Source organism: Typopeltis vanoorti, chromosome 1 (genome assembly GCF_054136105.1).
Source record: "Typopeltis vanoorti isolate ZY-2024b chromosome 1, IOZ_Tvanoo_1.0, whole genome shotgun sequence".
Taxonomy (NCBI): domain Eukaryota; kingdom Metazoa; phylum Arthropoda; class Arachnida; order Uropygi; family Thelyphonidae; genus Typopeltis; species Typopeltis vanoorti.
Window position 1 is genome coordinate 190,113,592 of NC_143549.1, and position 22,148 is coordinate 190,135,739.

At 35.7% G+C, this 22,148-nt stretch overlaps 1 protein-coding gene across 3 annotated transcripts in view; it reads right to left on the reverse strand.

Annotated features, from left to right (window-relative positions):
* Positions 1-353: 353 nt before the first annotated feature.
* Positions 354-22,148, reverse strand: part of LOC150110720 (uncharacterized) — a 302,788-nt gene continuing 280,993 nt past the window's right edge. For all 3 annotated transcript variants that reach the window (XM_090395950.1, XM_090395941.1, XM_090395959.1), the window contains exons 4-7: positions 12,341-12,402; positions 5,713-6,129; positions 2,850-3,153; positions 354-1,063 (exon numbers count right to left, since the gene is read on the reverse strand). In XM_090395950.1, coding sequence (XP_090252076.1) covers positions 852-1,063; positions 2,850-3,153; positions 5,713-6,129; positions 12,341-12,402 — 995 coding nt within the window. In that variant the 3' untranslated portion in view covers positions 354-851. The remainder of the gene's footprint in view (positions 1,064-2,849; positions 3,154-5,712; positions 6,130-12,340; positions 12,403-22,148) is intronic.

Here is a 22,148-nt window from a genome sequence, read left to right on the forward strand (position 1 = left end):
TTCGATCTCATCTTCTGCATACCATGGTCATCGCTCCAAGTAACTTGGTTTCGTAGGAATCTAATTAATGCTACAATTAATCCTATCTGTAGTCTGCCAATTATGTATGTGCTGTGGTTGGTTTGTCTGTTTTGTGGGAGGAAAACCTCGAGGGGCGTTGTCGTTCCTGTGTGACTTACAGGGGTTTCTCGAGAACACTTTCAGGAGAGCACATCGCATTCATCGTATTTTCCAGAGTCACCGGGGTAAATAACGGCCTCGCGGTTTTCAGAGGTGTTAAACATTGATTATAACAACGGTGTAGTGGTGAATTTGTTTTCTGTAGGTAAAGAAAGAACGACAGAGGAAGCTGGTTGAGAGGTGTAAATTACTTTAATCTGCCAGAGCAGGAAGATAAAGCTAAAAGTTCGGCCAAGGAGAACTTATTCCAAAGAAATATCACTTGGGTCTATGCACGTCGTATACACTCTTTGCGGTCCGTGTATTGCACAGGAGAGAGTTTCCGGCCTGGGCGTGTACTTTTCCGATCTCACACAGCCACCCACTGGACTCAGCTGACTAGCTAAGGGCCCGCCGTTTAAGGCTGATGTTCGCTGCCCGCGATGCTCATTACACTGAGAGCCCTCTAGCGGTGAGAGAGATGCCACTCCTGAGCACTAAGATATTGTCACTTTGGTCCCGAAGCAGGAAGGAGGGGGAAAGGGACCGTCAGTCGGATCACAGTCGAGATGGCCTTCTAGGAGGAGAAGAGGGTCACCGTCACTTTTTTCAAAACTGCCCACGGTTATCATCACAGTAACGCCCTCTATCGTTTGCTTTCAAAAACCCACTGGATTCACTCGTCGGAATTGCTACCTGCTGATGCTCGTGTTCAGCAAGAAGGGCACGTAGAACATCTTGCTTTGCAACAAAAGGGTTGCTGCAGCCTGCACTTCCGGCACGCGAGCTAACAGATCACTAAAACGATTTGGTTGTTCAGGAAAGCGGTTCTCGACGAATACTCGTAGGGCCGTTAGGTAGCGTTCTTGTATGGTCTCGAGTGCTTTCTGACTTTGGACGTCTTCTGTGGGAAAAAGAAAAAGAAAAAGAAGAAAAGAAAATTTATATATTTAGACAGACAGTCAGAATTTGATATAATATTGGCGTATATAAATAAAAAAATAAAGCTCGTAATAAATATGTATGCTGTTTGGCATTTCAAAACACTCACCAGTTACATATATCATATAAAATTATACTTACGAAATAGTTTACGAAACAAGGTAATTTATCTCATACTAGAAGAGTGAATGGACTGAATAGATAATACAGAAACTGTGCTCTAGATTAAAAAAAAATCGGATAAGCAAGATGGAAGTCTCACCTCAGGCAGTGATAATCCGTTACCACCTAAAGACTTTCACAAATATCCGTGCTTAGAGGTGAACAGACGGCTTGTAGGTTGCGGGTGGAGCTGTCTACTTAGCCAAAAATGTCGCAACAAAATCTTGGCAAGGGTGGACCACAACTCAAGATTGTTTTCGTCATTTCAGTTCACATTAGCACCACTTAATACAGTACTTAAACAGGGTTTGCCTTTGGCTTTGGAATTCCAAGAACGCGTCTTCTTTTTCGAAAAATACGTACCAGAGGCGTGATTGCAAAGTAGTAGTTTCCCAATCACGAAGAAATTGGGGAAAATCCATAAAGGCTGTGAAGAGACCAGCAAAATGTTTCAACGTCTCATGAGTTTCACGAAAGCTTGTTGCAGAAGAGAGTGGTGGCAAAAAAAAAAAAAAAGCATACCATTGCTACGAAATTTCTAGTGTTGACCTGAGGAATTTAGAGTAGCATTAAGAAGACAGACTTAGGTTTTTGTCCTTGATTTATCGCACCGCCGAGTACAGCGCTGTCATTAGGATGTATTTACATGGGTTGCTTCTTCTCTAAAAGCGAATTACGTCATCAGTAACTCTGACCAATGGGAACAGTTTTAGATCTTCTAAAAATAAAGCGAGGATGTGCATCTATTAAGTGAGCTAATCAAATAAGCAGACTTTGGAAGTTGCTCCCGTATTCACCTTGTAATAAGCACTTCTCAAATGCATCTCATAGTGCACAGCCGTTCTTAAGTATAGTGGGAATAATAATTACTGTATGCATTTAAAGGTACAATCCACTGTAATAACACCATCATTTCCAAAAAGAGATAAATCATGCAAACATTTTACCATAGAAATAGATCGATAAAAACAAATATTTGTTTAAGTCCACACACACACACACACACACACATCGATTCCTACTTTCATTTATGAACTAAATGCAGCGCCATGTCTCCTAACTTCGATGCGCTCTCACTTCCCCAAAATCCTCTACACCAAAATGGAAATTTTGGTGTAGAGGATTTCGAGGCACATTTTAAAATCGGATACTTCCAAAAATATCATAGAAATTAACATTTTGATTTTTTGTGAGGTTTTGGAAGTAACTTTGTTTCTTTTAGCTGGAGTCAGATTTACTCTTAGTTACAAGAATGATTGTGAGGAATACCAAACGCACACAAACACACATATTATACAAGATTCGCTAATTTAAATGCTTAAGAATTTAACGATAACTAAGTACTAGACAAATTAAGAAATAATATACGAAAACAATTCAACATTATTGATGCCATTGGCATATTTAGGAAATAAAGCCACAGCTCTTCTGGAGGCATTGAAGTCCTTAAGTTATAAGGCACCAACCAAACTATACACTGTTCAAATATGCTAACATGATGTACTTTTTAATCGAAATAACAAAAACATTTTATCTATGGGAAATATTGCAAACGTCATTTACTGACATGGTACACCACGACTTACCCTGGCTCTGCATGATGACCACCTTTAGACACACGTATTCTTCTATTAACAGAACCATTCTCCGAAACGTGGCAGTGAGTCCGGCTAGATGCTCCACTAGAGGGCCTGCTTCTAGCCGTAGTTGTTCCAGAGTAATAGGACGACCCATCATGGCCGCTAGGCAGTTTTGTAAAGTCATTAGTCCAGTAGATATCTCCATCTGGAGTTCTGATTCAGGATCCGATACCTCTTGGACACTACTGTGGATTGCCTGATACGCACAGGTGGTGAGTACTAGCAGCTCGTGCCACTTGTGTGTAAGGAGCTACAATACAAAATAGAATCGCTTTAGTGAAGAATAAAACCGTAATATTGAGATAAACTGATTAAATTATAGGTTCGGATTTTAAACCGAAAAGAAATTTCACCATTTGATTATGCTAAGAATCGTTTAACTTTGCTTACTATAAAAACGGTCACCGAGATTTATGAAATTGGAAACGAGGTACTAAAAGGGGTGATATTGAGAGCGAATGGCCATTGAAAGAAAGGGGGCGATGAAATAACTGTCATTGAATTCAAAATTTCCTCCAGTTTCGTTTCTTTTTAATCCAATTTTCATTCGTGGATCCCCAGATGGGTCATCAATCCATAAACGCAAACTTTTGCACTTTATGGCTTATATTTTCTTTTTTATTTCTCTTTTGAATCGAATAACAACACACTTTTCATAATCTTCGGGTGTATTTTCAACCCCATTTTTGCAATGGTGTCCGCCGCTTCGTTGTAACAGTACGAAATGGCGATCATCAGACTCGTGTTTCTTTTAAAGCGGGCGTAAAACGAGGAAACTGTTTCAAGTGCCGACTGTGTCATTATTTCGATGATGAAACGCAGGGGCAATTCGGATGATTGGAATTCTCTCACTGATTAACCGCCCTTGTGAAACACGAATTAAATTAGCCGGATTCTATTTCGGCAAAGGATAAAAATAATCGACATTTAAAACGTTATTAGGTGTCTTTGAAGACACCCTCTACAATTTGAGTAAGCACTTTATTTGTTGGATAGCTATTTATATTTCTTCATGAATTTGTCGGATCAAAAATAATAAAATACGATTGCCTCGGATCGTCGAAGCATTTCAATTTAGATAGCGAAATACTTCGTACAGTATACTGAACGCCAAAAGAGGTATTTCGAACTCCAGAATGGAAAAAAACGTCTTTATGTCCAATAATCGCGTTTCAAAATTAGAGCTGAATAATAAAATAAAATAAAAATAAAAGCAACGAATAAACAGGCCTTTGACGGTTGCAGGAATATTTGCATTGAGAAACCCAAATAAGATTGAATGCTAAAAATAATAAAAAAATTTTTCAGATTTAATTCACATACAAAATTGAGGAGGGGGGGGGGGATATCCGAAGATTGGTAATAAAATGCACAAAAATATAGAAAAGCGAGAGAGAGAGAGAGAGAGAGAGAGAGAGAGAGAGAGATGGTATTTTTATTTTTATTAAAATATTAAATGTCAAAATTTAAAAAAAAATAGCTCGCACATCGTGATAATTTTTCTGATGAGTGCGATTTTGTGTAAAGTTTTTTAAACCGATTTCTGGATTTATTTTCGCAGGATGAACGAATTCCTGTGAAAAGGGATAAAAATATATCGAATATGAAAGAACGTCATACTAATTTATTTAAAAGAATGTTTGAATTATATTTGAGGTCAGCATTTGTGTGAAACGACATTACTGCCATCTATTAATTTATTACGTAATAATCTCGCGCAAGAGAAGCCGCTGAACTTATGGCGATTTGCGCGCGTCTAAAGAGAGAAGTAACCTTTGACATTTTTTTAAAATAGTTAAAGGTTATATTCACAGGTGATGAGAAAGGCTGTTCAGTGTCCGAATGAAAGGAGTGGCGAAATTGGTTCGCCCGATTTTCAGTTCGACCCTGCAGGATGACGAAAGACTGTTGGAAGATCCCCTGGGACAGCAGCTACAAGAAAGCGCTGAATTAACTGCAGCACAGTAGTCGAGCGGTTCAATTGCTACAAGTTCGGTGGAACTATGAGTCTAGGGCTCTAGAGGGTCCCGCCATTTGCTAAATATTCGATCTCTAGGAGATTTTGATTCCAAATTGGTTACTGTTACGGGGGGGAGGATTTTTTTTTTTCGTTGTTGTAAGTTAGAGGCTAATTTCATAGTTTTGGCCAAAAGAAGAGTCTGAAATAAGTTTTTAAGAGAAAAGCCCAGTTACAAATGTCTTCCTTTTGGAGTCATTAGTAAATCCATGTTGAATAAGAAATTGGAATTTGCTGAAGAGTTTTTTTTTCTTTGTTTTGTTTCTATTTCTATCAGATGGTAAAAACCTCTTCGTGTTTGGTGTTACAAAATTAAATATATGCCGCATATTTCATTAAAATTTTTCCAGTTAAATTAATTAGCGTTTATTTAATGCAATCTATTAAATTATTCCCATTGGTGTTAATTAAAGAAATTCAGTGGTGGGGGGGGGGGGAAGAAGAAATCCCAAACTGTAGCATAAGAAGACTTTGTTGGCATTGAGGAAGTAGCCAAGGTGTTAAAAGGGCGCAAGTTCCACTTTGCCAATTATCAAAACGAACATATTTTTAAAAGATTCTTAGCTACGAATTTGACAAGAAGCTAAAAGCCAAAGCCTAACTACGCTGTTGATCGCGAACGAATAAACGGCAAACACAAGAAACAAAAGTTAAACGAAGACAGCCAAAAAATTGAAAGAAACAAACAAACAAACAAAAAAGAATCAGTGCGAAGGTGACAGGACGGGACTTTGTTGCTGATGTGATTGCGAGTACAAGAACGAAGGTTATTTTTTTATTTATTTTCTTTACCTGAGTATGGACGGCCACAGGAAGCTCAGTATAGAAGGGCAGTCGCTTGGTCCACTGCACGAGCTTGTAGACGATGTTGTCTCCAATCTGACAGAGTTTGTCACTGAGTTCGGCCTTGGCGTCCATCAATTCCTGAAGATTTCGTAAGGTTGCTACGTCCTCGAAGTCGTCGCACTCTATCAGCTGGCTAATCATGGCCACGGCCTGTTCGGTAGGCATCTGACGATCGCGCGAACTCGTGACGCAGTTCTCCAGTTGGTGACGCAGATGCATGACGTCTGCAGGGTTCGTAAGAGCCGTTTTAAGGATCTGGCCGTTAGCCCAGTCCTGGGTCGGATACCGCTGTTGGGGCTTTGGTGTCTGCTCTTGCCGAAGGTGACCGTTCTTCTGCCCTTTTTTCTGTTTCTTGTATTTTACCTGAGGGAAGAACACAAACTGCTTCAAGAAAAGAATTATTTCGGTCATTTTTATCTTGTTTTACCTCAGTAAATTAAAGACAAAAAGTTTAACACGGTCATTGCCAAAATATCGGATTTTAACGCTACTTGTTAATGATAATTTGGAAATTCAATGTCTGTGAGTGCTGAATTAGAAATGCGTCATACATGGATTGCGATACGAATTTGCATGCGGATGCAGATTATACTGATGGTATAAAGTAAACTCAACGATCTCTATGCAAATTCGTGTTTCAAATTCGCGACTTTTATGTTAGTTGATCGTACAAATAGACTCCAGTTCGTGATATTCACGTCAACGATCTGGCTGTCCAGCGCCACGAACAAAATGACTGATTTGATGATATTCGTGACGTTTAATGAACGAGGGATGCAAACATGTCAACACTCCGAACATTTCTGCTGCATCAAAATAATGCCAGCCACGGCTGAGTTAAACAGAACGGAAAGCATTTCCTAATTAGTATTTACGCATTTCCAATTATTGTTACGTATTAATTTCACAATTTTATTTTATTATAGAATTACTGCAAATGTTTATCGCGGTCTTCGGAATGACTTTAAATTTCGAAAATAAATCAAATTTCCCTCAAGTATAGAATTTTACGATCATTCTGCCTACTCGGAGACATCTTTTTCATCCATTCTGATAGAACGAACTGAAACAATTTCAAAAATATGAAAAGAACGCATTACTCATAAACCAATCACCAACAAACAAATATACATTCGGAATAACCAAAACAAGAAACAACACTACGAGATTCACTGATGATGTTCCAGGGGTGTCCTATCAGCGGGTTTGCCAGTCAGAGACATTTGCGTGATTTACTATTTTATTGCACGTATTTGACGAGGAGCAACTTCCGTTTTGGTGCATTTCTTGTTATAAACTACTTCCATTCTGATTTTAATATAAGCGTGATACGATTCTATTGCTAGTCTGTTTTTTTCATCATGTCGTGAATAATAGACCGTGTGTACTCTTTTTGCCTTTTACTCTATCTTTCTTTTCCTTTAGTCTATCGTTTATTTATCAGCTATTTATCCGAGTTATTCAAATAGTGTATAGTAATGTATCAATTCCTGAGACAACCTCGAGGTGTTTATACAATGTCGATATTTCTTTTTGGTTTCTCTTTTAGCCCGATGTAATCCTTTTTATTTTTACTTGCTAAGCTTTGCTGTCCTGAAGATGGGATTGACTATTTTAAGCAAACTTTAATCGCGTATTAAAGATTACGGAACGATTTTGAAGAACTTCCGTGGCCTAGTCCATGATGACAATACCCTACGTTTGAAAATATCTAGGTTCGGATCTACTCTAGACGAGTAGATTCGAACTCGTACGGCTGTTTTCCATCGCCGTAACAAACACAAGCAAATAGGGCCGAGAATTTAAGCAGACTAATGCATAGGAAGGGCACTAACCGTTTTATCAGAGCATCGATGTCCGAGTGGCTTTGCGCTTCGCAACCATCTGCTTGGGGAAGGAGTGTCCTAGGTTCGATTCCCGTGAACGACGTGAGGAGCTCAAGGATCTTCCTTAGCCATAGCCAAGTTAGCCGGTCTTGGTATGTGTGGACAGCAGGGTTTGTTCACCTAGTTTATCTGGGGTTTTTCATACCGCAAGCAGGCAAACCGGTCTGAGGACACACACGGATTACAGTCAGGAATACTGACCCAGCCATAGGTCTGATTCGTCAGCCTATGCCGGTTCCGGGGCCGGGATAAAATTTTGGGGGACTAGATGGTACCGTGAACTCCCGTAAAAAGGGAGAACGCTGTATCATCACACGGAATTTATTTATTTATTTATCAGAGCATTGATTATGTTTCTATGCAGCTACTTAGGTTAGTAGGCCGTGATGACAGTCCATCGAGTGTACCACAATAAGAGAAAGTGGAGAAGACACTTCTTGGCAGCGTCCTCTTCCATGTTCTTCGGTTCACATTTGAACAATAACTGCATACCTTAAATATAACATTAACTAGCTAACTCATATTTTTTACCACATATTGCTTCTGATTTGTTTTCTTTTTTTTTTTACTCTTCTAGTTATTTAACGTTTGTTATGCTTTGGAAAGGTCTGCTTGGCCGCGTGTATGCTTTCCAATTCACACAATTAGACAAATATGGAGACATTTGCATAAATAACAATGGCTAAGGAATATGAGACTTCAGGATTTTCAATCATTTGTAAATAACTAATACTCTTTTTTCGAAAAAAAAAAAAAGAATATAAATAAATATAATTGGAATGAACAAGATCTGTAATTGATTGGATCATTCCTAATCGGAAACTAGCTCCACGTGTGAGGGATGTTCACAGAGGAAATGAATTCATTTCAGCTCATCGCTTGATAGTTTCTGAAATGCTAACGAAATGGAGAAAAGAAGTAAATGATAAAAAACAAACAAGTATACAAAGCATATCTATTACAAGAAGAAAGCATTAGGATACTCTACCAATAACGATTAACAGATTATCTGAAAGAAGCCGAAATCAACGAAGATGTAGAAGAAGAAGAAGAATGGAAAACTTTAATAAAGATAATCCACAAAGCAGCCTCTGAAGTACTTGGAAAGAAAATTAAATTATATTAAGAAGAAAAAAATATTAAACATTTGGAACAGAGATATAGAAAATTTAATAAAAGAAAAACAATTAGCATAATTGCTTGTCTTTTAATGAATAAACAAAGGTCATTTTTTCACAAGCAAACGAAGGAAACAGAAGAAATATGCGAAAAACAAAAGGGAAAAAAAAACTAAAATCATAATAAAGAAAACTCAGCAGGATTCCTGGGAAAGATTTATAAATAAAACAGAAGAACACGGAAGACAAGCCTCAGAATATTAAGGAAATTGAACAACGAAGAAAGAGATAACATAATACAAGAGGAAACGATGGATGGAGCAGTATAAGAATTTACGGGATGAAGTAGAATTTACGGGATGACCCAAATTTACGGAGAGAAAGCAATAATGAAAAAATCAGTACTGGAAGAACTGAAAGAAGCTTCGAAAAAATAGAAACCCAACTGGTTGAAATACATCACAGATTCTTAAAGTTAATACTTTACTGTTGGAGGAAATACGAAGTTCCATCAGATTGGCTAAGAGGTTGCATCTTTATTTAAGAAAGTAGACAAATGATTATGGAAATTAAGAAGAATGAACTTATTAAATACAGGTTACGAAGTAACTTTCTGAATAAAACAAATTTTAAAAATCTACTCTCAGATGAAAAAAATTGTTTCACACATGAAAGATCGTGTGTATTGACAAGATGTTAAAACAAACGATTGAAAAAAGACAAACATTGAATTTAGAGACTCCTTTGTGGGTTATGAGAAAGCTTTTGATAAAATGCACAGCGAAAATGTATGAAAAAAAAACAAAACAAGTACGTTTAGTACAAGCTACACAAAGTTTATATAAAGATACAAAAATAAAGTTACAAATGGGTAATAAATTAACAGAAGAATCGAAGTTAATCAAGGTGTAAGACAGCGATGTAGTTTATTTCGAACACTATTATTGAGAAAATTATTAAAATATAAGAAAAGAAAAAAAAAAAGGTATTCAGTTAACCAGAAGTCTATCATCGATACAATACTGTAAGCAGGTGATCGGATTATATCAATGAAAATGGCCTTCCAAAATCACTTTTAAACAAAATAACAATTTCGAAATTTCGCAAAAAACAAACGAAAGCCATGAAAGGTGGAAATCATAGAACATCGAAAATAGTTACAGAAGATAAAATAATAGATGACACAGATGACAGAGTTTAATTTTTTAGATTGCATAATAACCTATCTAAAAAATAAAGATATAGATGAAAAAAAAAAAAGAAGAAATTTCAGAAAATCTCTGGAAGAACAATTAAAAGGTCGCTAAATAAAAAATAAGATGACAAATCGAACTGAAATTTTAACAAGTGATGGTCGCTACCACTCTACTGTGTAGTTCAGAAACAAAGAAAGAGGAAGATAAAATGCAGAGATGAGATTTTAAGAACAATTAAAGGATGCACAAAATTCCATCCCATCCATTTCTCATCCATCCAAGACGGGGAGAGTCCCCTAATTAGGACTTTTAGATGATTAATACAACCGTCTTGCCATTCTCTGCTGCATCCCCTAAGGGAAAGCATTCACTCGTGTATTCACTCGTGTGTTCACTGGGTGGGCTGTTTGCCTATTTTCTGGGACAAAATACCCGGAGGGGGAAACCATTCGCCACCGTACTAATTCACCACTTGATTGAAAAGACATGATAAAGATTCCCCGTGTCGTAGACGGGATTGCAACTCTGGTCTTTCCAACCAAAAGGTTCGTTTCGTCTGTACCAACTGAGCTAAGCACAGAAGACCACATAAAAATAGATCAGAAGAGAAATGGGTGTTCACAACGTAAAGGAAAAATCAAACAATATAGAGAGAAATGGAAAGAGGATTTATATAGGACGGAAGAAGTGTGTAATTATGGACCAAAGACAGACAGAGAGAGAGAGAGAGAGCAGCTACAAAATCGAAATATCAGTGAAGCCGGAACTGACAAATGCTTAATCCTTGATGAGAAGAAGAAGAATTAATTCACTATGGCATGGATATTTTTTGAACGTTTTCAACTGTTAGATGATTTTAATCATCCGATGTGAAACTACTGCTCTAATTAATAAAGGTTTAAAACAATTGCGCAACCTTTCTCTAAAGACCATATCTCGTTGGTTTCCAAAATATCTCACTCTGTCTATCCACGATACTAATGCACGATAGGTTCACAGTCTTTCAGAGAAGTAGGACTGTAATAATAATAATAATTAGAAAAATCTCTCTTATTTTTACTACGGGATCCACATTTTTAAAATAAGCATGGTTTACTTGTAATTCGAATTGAAAATCATGAGGGGATTATTTCTTAATGGGTGGTATTATTGCCTCCTGATATTTCTATATTTCTTATATGTATTATATTTCTTATAATATTTCTTAATCTTTGAATGTATTTTCTTCTTCTTCGAAGAAACTGTGCTGTATTCATATTTTAATTGCCAGTTCAGAAAAACCCGACAGAAGCGATAAATCGCAGCTTGAACGGTTTGTGCCCTACTCGATGTGGCAAATATTCATCGTTTTTTAGCTTTTTTTACCTTTTCAAAGACTCTTCCGACAAATTGATTTCTTACGTTTTCATCCTTGAGACACATTAACTTAGTTCAGCAACTGATGCTGCGCTTTTTTAGGTCACACGCGGTTTCTCGGGATAGACAATAGATCCTTGGGGAATTCCAAGCATCGTACGTACGAAGGACATGCTGAGTGCCTTGAACGATTCACGATGGCCTTGCTTTAAATAAGTTCTGTTTACAAGGAAGGGTTGCTTAAATGGGGATTGCAAAAAAGGTCGCAAAAACTTATCCTAAGACAAAAAGAGTTCAAAGGCTAACACTTCATGGGTGTTTCGCGGATTACCTTTCCAAGTTCGAACGGTAGTAAAAATAAATGAAGGGAGATGTAATGATAAGGCTTTCCCATGAAAAACAGCGTCTCTCAAAGTATTACTGTTTTTTTTTTTTTTTTTCAGGTAGGTATGACGTCATATAGCATAGTTGCATCTTTTGGAGGACACATTTAGCCGTAAATTTTATGCTTAACACAAGCACTTTGCAATATAAATGTAAAAGGTATTTTTAATTTCGGAAACAAAAAAATCATCGAATTTTATACTTTGTTAAAAATCAGTTCCTTGATAGATGATGCTATTTTCAACATTTAAATGATATTTCATTCTTTAATTCAAATTTATTACTGCAACCTCTGTGTAATCCGTCCATGTAAAGTGAACATCATGAAGAACATCGATCTAAAAGCAAAGGAATTTTAGACAAAAAAATTCACTTCACATAATGATCCAAACATATTAGGAAACTACTAGAATAAATATAAATTAAAAAAACTTCTTCAGGCCTGATCTCAAGGTTCCAATTGTTTTTCTAATGAATACCATTGGTTTTCCATAGTGAAACAAGTACACACACACACACACACACACACACACACACACACACATAACACAGTATATCCTTAATAGAATCTGTATTTTTTTAAAAAAGAAACACATTGCTGTTTTTTGTTTGAAAAAAAATACGTCGACTATACCTTGTAAAGATTGTAGACTGCTCCTGAATTTCTCCCACCGGGCATTCTATCTTCTCTGACGGCTGCAAATAAGAAAATCGTTAATTATACAAATTACATTATTCTGAATCAGTAACATGAAATGATAAAGTGTATCAAGTACAGGAGTTGCCCATGTGGAAGGATGCGCTTCCATAAAAACTAATTAAAAACAAAACCACATAATTTTAATTAAAAGTAATTTTAAAATTGTGCAGTAATTTAGAATTCTGTTGATCGATTTATGAATGAAAATTTTAAATGTTTATTCAGACTTCACCAATCAAACGAGATAGTTAGAAACAACGTTCAGAGATTTTTCTTCTGTATTTGAATTCTCACGGCATTCTTGTCAGTAACAAATATTATAAGAAATAACTGTTAACGGGGTGGCAAACACGAGTTCTGTGCATTTTTCGTAAATGCAGGAACGGCAAAAAGGCTAAAAATTCTTCGCTTCACTAAAAATTGGTTGAGTTGAACATGGTTAGTTACTCGTCCGTATTTTTGGCGAATCTAATACCAGGGAATGGGGCGGGTATACCTGGTACCTTAGTCCGGCTTTAGTATGTTTAACACGAACCATTTTGGAGAGATTTTGATATCATAAGAATATTTAAAGGGAACTTTAATGGTATATTGGAGTCTTCGCGGGGGAGATGACTCTCATCGCTCAGTTTGAGATACCACTTGGCTTATCGGAAGAATGAAGACGGAAAAAAAAAGCATTCCATTCTATGTTTGTTCTCTCCACGATAACAAACACGTTCCACATTATTCTAAGTCCTCCCTATAGGCTAACATTATAGACTATAGGCTAACTATGGATTATAGCCTTTCTTGGGTGGAATTCAAATAAAAAATAAAATACAAAAAAAAAAACATGTTGAACATCGGTTGAAGAACGCATTTTAAGATTTTATTATTATTATTATTATTACAACTGAAACTAATTCTTTCTCCAGAGTCGAATTGATTGATTAGATATCTGTACTTTCATTCGGGTAGTGTTTGAAAATTCTCCCTAAGAATATAAAGTGGGGGAAAACGTCTTCGTTATTTATAGTTTACATTATACAAAATGTAAACATTTGCAAACACAAAAAAAAGTTTTGTTTTTTTCGCTAAAGCAATGCTGGCAGTGAATTTTTTTTTAAATTCTCCCCAAGGCTTACCGTTCAACTTAAAAAATGCGACCACCAAACCCTTCGGGTATGTATACGAGTGATGCGGGTCAAGGTCGACAATGAGAGGCGCGGGAAGCCTTAGAGTTCTCAAACATCATTAAAAAAAAAAAAAAAAAAGCGAGGACAAGGCCACGTGGAGTGAGGCATTTCCCTTCTGAGCTGAGGTTGCTTTCCACCCCCGCCTCGCAGTCATCCAGCACGCCAAATTGTGGCATTCGTTAATAATACATTTCTTATATCCCGTAAACGTAGACAAGTGGTGCCATCGCTCAAGAACGTTTCCTTGTGCTTTATTTCGTAGCTATTTTGTTACGCCTCAAGATTTTATATTTCCCCCCTTTCATTTAAAAGAAAACGCATTTCTTATTCATCGAAGTATTTTCTACTGCGAAGGAGATTTCGTCTTAATGTGCTATTTTTTAATGGCTGTAGAAACGACAGATCAAATCTGAAGAGTCCTCTTTCAGGCCGGCTAATAACTACAAGGTTTTTAATAACACACACACACACACACACACACACGGCCCTGTTATTAACTTGTCACTTGTGTTGTGCTGAAGTTGTTATTAACTTGTGTTGTGCTGAAGCTGAATTTATGTTTTGGTATTTATTATTACAACCTTTCTAATCTCTAATTATTTATTTGATTTATTTCTTTAGATTCCTTATAAATTCATTGGATTTATTTAGTACGATTAAGTTTGAATTCATTAGATTTATTTACATTTGTTACATAATTTATAAGTTGCATTAATTAATTTCGACCAATCACATCTTATAAGAACTGTACTTTGAAAGTAGATTCCGATTTTTATTCTTAATTTCCGCTCATAATTTTCGCTTTTCTAATCCCATATTTTTTAAAAATTCGTATTGGAAATTAATGCCAGCAATCGTTCGTTTCTTATTTGTTTATTCTCTGCCAATATGGCCGAAGCACAGTTGCTACAAAATTGTCTGCTTTAGCTTCACATTTTACTTTTTCTGCTGTTAGTTACGCTTCTTTCAAAATGTGATTGGAATAAAGGGAAAATGGAATGAATTTTTCAGTAGAATGGGAAATTTTTTAATAAAATAAGAATACGCATTAATTTAGCATCGGCAAGTTATGATTTAGATTATTTTTTTTTGTTGTTTCTGGTTAATTTTTAAATCACTTCGAAAGATCATTTTTTAAATATGATCTAAATTTAATTTAGATAAAATCTAAATGATTTAAATTTTAAAGAAAGTCGGTCGTTCTCGCCCTTTCAGAATTCGCTCTCTCTCTCTCTCTCTCTCTCCCCCCTACAATTGAGCTCTAGATCTATTTTCTCCAAGCACGAATCTCGCCATTTATCCAGCCTCCGTTCATCGCAACCACATAGAACGTGGCCATCAACGGAAAATCTCAAACTAGAGGTTCTTCCCGTATGTCTTCCTTGACTGCAGCGGAGTGACTAGGAAACGATTCATACTTTTCTTCCGTTGGTGACGGTGAGTAGCAGGAATTTCCCTTTTCTGTATTTTCTCCACACGAACCTGCATTTGTTCTTTAATCCAAATGCTCGGCAAGTTCTCTGAGATCATTCCCCTTCTCTTCCATCCGAACACTTCCGTTACACTTAGGAGTGCCTTTCCTCTATCGTGGAAGGTCAAGTAACAACGCAAACGTATTTTAGTTTATTAACAGCACCCTTTTGCTTCCCATTTTGAAATAGGAAGATCGCGAGCGTACACAGAGATAACTGTGATCCCCTCAATCCCGGAGTCTAGATTTCCTTGAAAAAAAATGGTCTGGAAATACGTCATCATCTTACTTCATTAGCAAGTAAGCGTTGAGGCTGTTCCTGCTTCATTTCTGCTCGTTAATTCTCCAAGAAATATTTTGTAATCAGAAGTTTCTTTTTGTGCCTTTAAAATACTAAAAGAAAACTTCCGCATCTGAAAAAGGAGTAATTGACAAGTATACAAAACATTTAGCTCTATAATTAGGTCAATGGGGGTCAACATTTACAAAATAAAGGACGTGTAATTATTATGCTCAGTTACATCAGAGACACGACATGTGTAGTAAACAGAATATTTTAAATGTGGATAATGCTGCGCTCCATTCTTCCGCCTCTTATATTTTTTTCACTTTTACTGACGCAAAATAAGCCGTTTGCAACCAGATATACGACTACATTCTGGTCGCCTAGCAACGGATGACGCTCAGGTATCTGGTTGAATAGACGTTAGGTCACAAGAGTCTATTAACCCAATCTCGGATTTAATTTTACTGACTCTGGAAAAATAAAACGCTGGTAACTGGAATTCTGAAGAAAATATCATAGCAAGCACAACCGATGGGTATGCAGTGCCAATTATATCAGTGTTTAGGAGTTGTTCACAACGACGATGAAAAATGGCCAAAACTCTCTCTCTGGGTCTGTTTAATATCACATTCCGCGAATACTGTTTGCTGCTCGGATTAATACGCATTCTTAGTTATCGATTAGAGATGTGCGATCTCGGCTCGTATTTGATTCACAGCCACTCTAGCAAATGATCAATACAATTAGATGCACAAAAAATCCTGTTTAACAGAATTAATCAAAAGAATTCCATATGATTAATGAATGTTCGTCTGTGGGCGGGGGTGGGGATGCTTTTACAAAGAGCTCTGTTATTGGTTCGCCTGAATTGCAAATGTTGCTGGGCTAATATGACCATTTCTGGACTGAGTCCAGAAATGGAATTTTTATATCAACTTCAAGAGTCTCTCTCTCTCTCTCTCTTTCATTCTCTTTAAGATTATTCTGTCATCCATTATAATTTTCGAAACCAGAGGTTAAGATTTCGAGGTTAAAATTCTATCAGATCAAAGGCTTCTCCAAGATGTTTTATGAACAGAAACTGGTTCCAAGATTACTTACCAATAAAAAATGTGTGTTTTGCGTTAAGCGCATTAATTACTCAAGCGCATTAATATTAACTAATTAATTAATTTTACTCTCACATAAATATGTCCAATATCTTTCAAATTCCTCGCATTCACCTTGATCTCTTTAGAACCAGTTTTCTAAAACTGATTTCGACGCAGTTTGTTTTGCGTGCGATGAATTTCAGATATTGTATTAATTCTTGAGATCTTGTTAAGCCTTTTATTTTTGTACCCTGATCCTCTCGTAACCGGTTTTTACCTACCTTGGTAATCAATTTGCCGCCATGGAATTGTGCAAAAAATAAATAAATAAAACAAGATAAATATAACCATGGAAACAGCAAAAAAATTCCAATGATAACACACGCACAGTTATTTCGTCACTGATTTCTTATATTGACATTGAAGCATTTATTTGTGCGAATGAGCCCACGCAAGAGTAAATTTCTTTCATCATCATTATTATAATGCTCACTCCCCACGTAGTAAACATGCTCAAATGATCAAGAAGCATAAATTACATACCCCCCCTCCCTTTTAAACGTCTTCATTTGATCCTGTCAGCTGGGTCAGGGCTCGATTCTATTAATTATATTTTGCATAACAATTGAAACGGTTGCAACCTCAGAAGTACAAGAATTCACTGGCAGTGCTACCGAAGGTGGTAAAACGGGTTGTAAGTTGTTTGCCGTAACCTGAAACACAAATATTTTTCCAGCGTAGGTTGAGTTTCAAAATACCAGCAGGGAGAAAGTGATTCCCACTGACCCCCCTGGGTTTCTTAAGAGGAGATCCAGTTTTCCGGGATATGCAAGCACTCATACCCACCCCCACATTCATACACAACAGGTTAAAATTTATATTGAAAGAAACAATCAACTCCTATCAGCTTAACGTCCGTAATCCCCAAATTGAGAGTTTTGTATACTCCAGTGGGTACGCCAAATATTCCTATTGTTTTTCATATGCTGAACCTAACATAAACTTGAGTCAGTTTATTTATACGTCAACAAGTACATAATTTACACTTGGGATAACCTTCTTCATTTTACATGGCGAGGCTAACCCATTAATGGCTTAATTTAAAAGGAAAAGCCATGGGTATGGCTTATATGAAGTGATGCTAATTTAAAGTTGTTATAATTCCCTATTCAGATTGTTGAATCCATGGAATCTCAAGGAATCAGTGTATACTGAATTACATTGGATAATTTTAATGGATGCTTTTAACGTAATTTGGTTTATATTCTATGAATAATTTATTACATAACAGCACCTAAATGTATCACCATTATGATCATATCTGAAAAATTCCAAAAATTCGAGATTTTTTTGGAAAGAAGAGGAAGAAAAATTTTGCTGCGAATCACAAGTTATGTTAATTATGTTACTTCTAAGTATTTCCACAAATGAAATGTCAATTAGCGCATTTATAAATGCAGGGGCTCACATTGGCGAGTACGGGCATGGCAAACCCGAGATACCCAAGCTACACCTGACCTTACTTCGTACAATATACACTTGGTATATCATATCTGGAGACTCCCCCCCTCCCAGTGCTATTAGAGCAATTCGAGTGCGAGGGGGGGGTGACCACTAAAAAAGGCTAAACAAAAGAAACAGCTAACTACAATATCATATAGAGTGGAGTGGAGTGGACCAACAAATACATGCAAAAGCTGGTGTAATGATTTGGATCCACAAATCAATTAAAGCAAATAACTCATTATACATACTGGAATATTAGAAGTGCGATTAAAATTAAATAAAGAAAATTTAACAGTTGTGGGAGTGTATGCCCCTGAAGAAGGAAAAGAAGAAGAAAATGATTACTTTCACGAAGAGTTACAAGGAATATATGAAAAATTAAATAAAACAGATCATATAATTATAGCCAGAGATCTTAATGCCAGAATAGGAATGAAAAAAATTAATAATAATTACAAAAATTTGGAGAACCAATAAACAAAAATGGAAAGCGACTCATTGATTATACAATACATAATAATTTAAAAATAATGAATGCATTTTAAAAACATAAAAATATACATAAATATACGTGGTGTGCAAGAGGACAAAAATCAATCATAGACTACTTTATAGCAAATGAAAAAGCAGCAAACCTCTTCCTAGACGTTAAAGTTAGAAGAGGGCTAGAAATTGACACAGATCACTATTTAGTACAGGCAAAACTAAGATTTCCACCGAACTGGCCAGAAAAAATACAAAATAAATAAATAAATAAATAATAATAATAATAATCAAACTAGAGAAACAAAATCTAATTACAAAGGAAGACTACTAATTGATTCAAGTATAAGAAATTTATACCAACAGAGGTTTAACAACTACTTAGGAAAAAATACAAGAAAATGAAGACATTGAGAAAGAATGGAATAATATAAAAGAAATTATCGCATCAGCAGCATATGGAAGTCTAGGAACAATAATTGAAAATAAAAAGCTGGCTTTTAAAAGATCAGTTAAGTAGCAAAAAAAAAACAAGAAATTGAATTGAAAATAAAAAAAGACGAGTAATAGCCAAAAGAGAAACCAGAAAGAGAGAAAGCTGGGAAAAATTGGCATCGTATCTAAAAAAATGACATGTACAAAATAAGACCCAATGCGTATAGAATACTAAAATACTTGAATGCAGATATAAAAGAAACTGCAAATATAAATTGTGAAATCGATGTAAAAGAATTCTTGGATTACTTTTCAGATCTTTGGACGGATAATACTGGCATCAAAAACAATTACACCAGAAACTTACAAAATACCTTAAATGACATGATAACAATGAAAGAATTAAAGGACAACCTAAATAAAATAAAAATAAGGCAAATCAGCAGGAGAAGATGGGATAAACTCCGAACTGTATAAATTTGCTGGAAAAAAATTTCATCAAAGATTAATAAAATTTTTAAATAAAATATATACAAATAGACAATAGAATGGAATACAAGCATAGTAATACCTATATTTAAAAAAGGGGATAAAACAAAACCTGCTAACTACAGAGGTATTAGTTTATTGAATACATGCTACAAAATATATGGCAGAATACTTAATGAAAAACTAAAAATATACAGTGAAAAAATATTATTAGAATGTCAAAATGGATTTAGAAAAGGATGCAGCTTTCTGTGTTTAAAACTACTTTTAGAAAAAAGAAGAGAATTTAATTTGAAAAGTCATCTTTAGTTTATAGATTACGAAAAAGCATTTGACGAAGTAAAAATATATAAACTGTTTGATACATTACAAAGAATAAATATACCTAGTATTTTACTACATGCAATATTGAATATATATAAAGATAATGAAATAAAAATAAATGAAAAGTTGTCTGAAAAGCAATCTATAAACCGAGGAGTAAGAGAATGATGTCCTCTGTCTCCAAACTTTTCAATATTTACATTAATGAAATATTAATACAGTGGAATACCTTAAACAATCAAGGTATAGAAATTTCCCGGAATAACAAAATAAATACAGTATTATTTGCAGATGATCGGGTAATAATAATATCAGATAAGGAAAACAATTTACAAAGAGCAATATACAATTTAAACATTATAGTAGAACAGTTTGGAATGAAAATTTCCATGAATAAAACTAAAACAATGGCATTTTGTGGACAAACTCCAGTTAGAAGCAAAATAGTTATTAATAATAAAATAATAGAGACTTTCAGTCATCTTGGATGTGAAATATCATGTGAAGGAGAAAGACATAAAATTAAAAACTTCAAAACTTTTTACAGATTTTAGGCCTCATAAATAGAACGCTCAACCCAAACATAGTTCAAGAAGAAACACGCTTGAAAATATCCAATACTTTAGCAGTGTCCACGTTATTATATGGCAGTGAAATTTGGGCAATAAACAAACGAGTGAAATGAGATTTATGAGAAGAACTGCAAAATACACATTATTAAACCAAAAAGGGAACGAAGACATTTTAAAATAACTAAAAATAAAATCAATACAAGAAAAAGTAAACAAATACAAACAAAAATGGATTGAACACCAAATGGCCAACACCCGACATCCAAAACAAATACTAAAATATAAGCCGACTGGAAACAGGGTAGACCTCAAAATAGGATATTGGGTGGATAATGAGACCGGAACAGACCAATATGGTCCATACCCGTAATTAGCGTTATGATGATAAATGCATAACGCCATTTATGAAAGTGAATAGTTTTCTTTCTAGTTATGGTTATAAAAATCAATTTTGCATCGGAACAAGCACTTCATAATTTCTATTACATTATCAAGATTAGTATTTTTGTAGCCGTGAGTGTATGTCGTAAAACTACTACCCGGCCTTCGTCCTGCGCACGTTCTGACCGAGTTATTCAATCACAAAGACTTATAGCATCCCCATTTTGCTTACAGGACGGTAACTTGGTTTCCTACGCGGTGTTGTAATCGTAATGCAGATGGAGCGGCCATTAACTCTAAAAAAGACACAGTTGGAGTAGGCGGCTCTTTAGAGTTTTTCACAGTCTAGCCATTGCAGGCTCTCTCTCTCTCTCTCTCTCTCTCTCACACACACACACACACACAAACACACACCCACACACCCACACACACACACTTAAGTACTTTTTTAAAGGGCATACAAAGATTCGTGCAAAAGAAAGAGGTGCCAGAGCAGAAAAACCACCCCTTCCATCTGTTCTTTCAACACATCCTGTGGCAGAATTAAACTATCTGGCACCGCGAATGCCTGCTTTGTGCACTCGCAATTAGTCAACCCGCTTATAAGCTCGATATGTTGAAGCATTGCTGCATTAACTGACCTTGCGACATCGTTGTATTAATGCATCTAAGAATGTTAATATTCTCCCATAACTGAATGGGGAATCCAGAGAGAACTAAAACTGTCCCGAGTCACTGAGAGTTTTCTTAAGAAATATTCCAGCGATAAAACATTTTTTGCGTTCTGCATTTCTGCATATTTTTAAGGGAACACACTTATTTAGTCATCTATGATGAAAACACATACATTTCTTGTCGACATAACTGTACATGACTTCGTATTCCTATCCTTTGTGGAAGCATCTAAGGATCCACAAAGATCCTTAGATGCTTCCAATATTTTTTCATTCGGAGCAGTCAATCGACCATTCGGGAGTATAATATTATGCAGGCATAATTCATTTTAGTAAGTCAAAATGGCATTGAAGTGCACACTTCATCCTATTTCTATATGTAGCGTTTTTATTTCTAATCTTAATAGATCTTTTAAATTAATCTTTTAATCTCTCTCTCTCTTTTCTAAACAGGAGATGATAAAAAAAATTCCCGCACTTCTTTAAAAAACAATTATTAGTAGCATTTATAACATCCTTTGAGGTATGTAATCAAATATTAAAATCACTCATGAAAATGGGGAAATAATTTTAGAATCTTCGATAAATATTTTTATTTTAAATTCACCATCCTATTATTAATAAAAACTAATTGAATTCATGTATAAGTCTTCTGATTGCGTTGATCTTAATCCCCCCCCCCCATAGACACAAACAAACCCAGCGAGTGGCCAGTCAGCTCAACAAGTCCCGTGTTGATTGCAACTCTTCTCCTCAGACAGAGCAACTGTCGACAGCTAAAGTCTTTGCCTTCACACAAAAGGCATTTGTGAAATCGTTTTGGCACCAGAGATACAAAACAAAAGCGCTCTG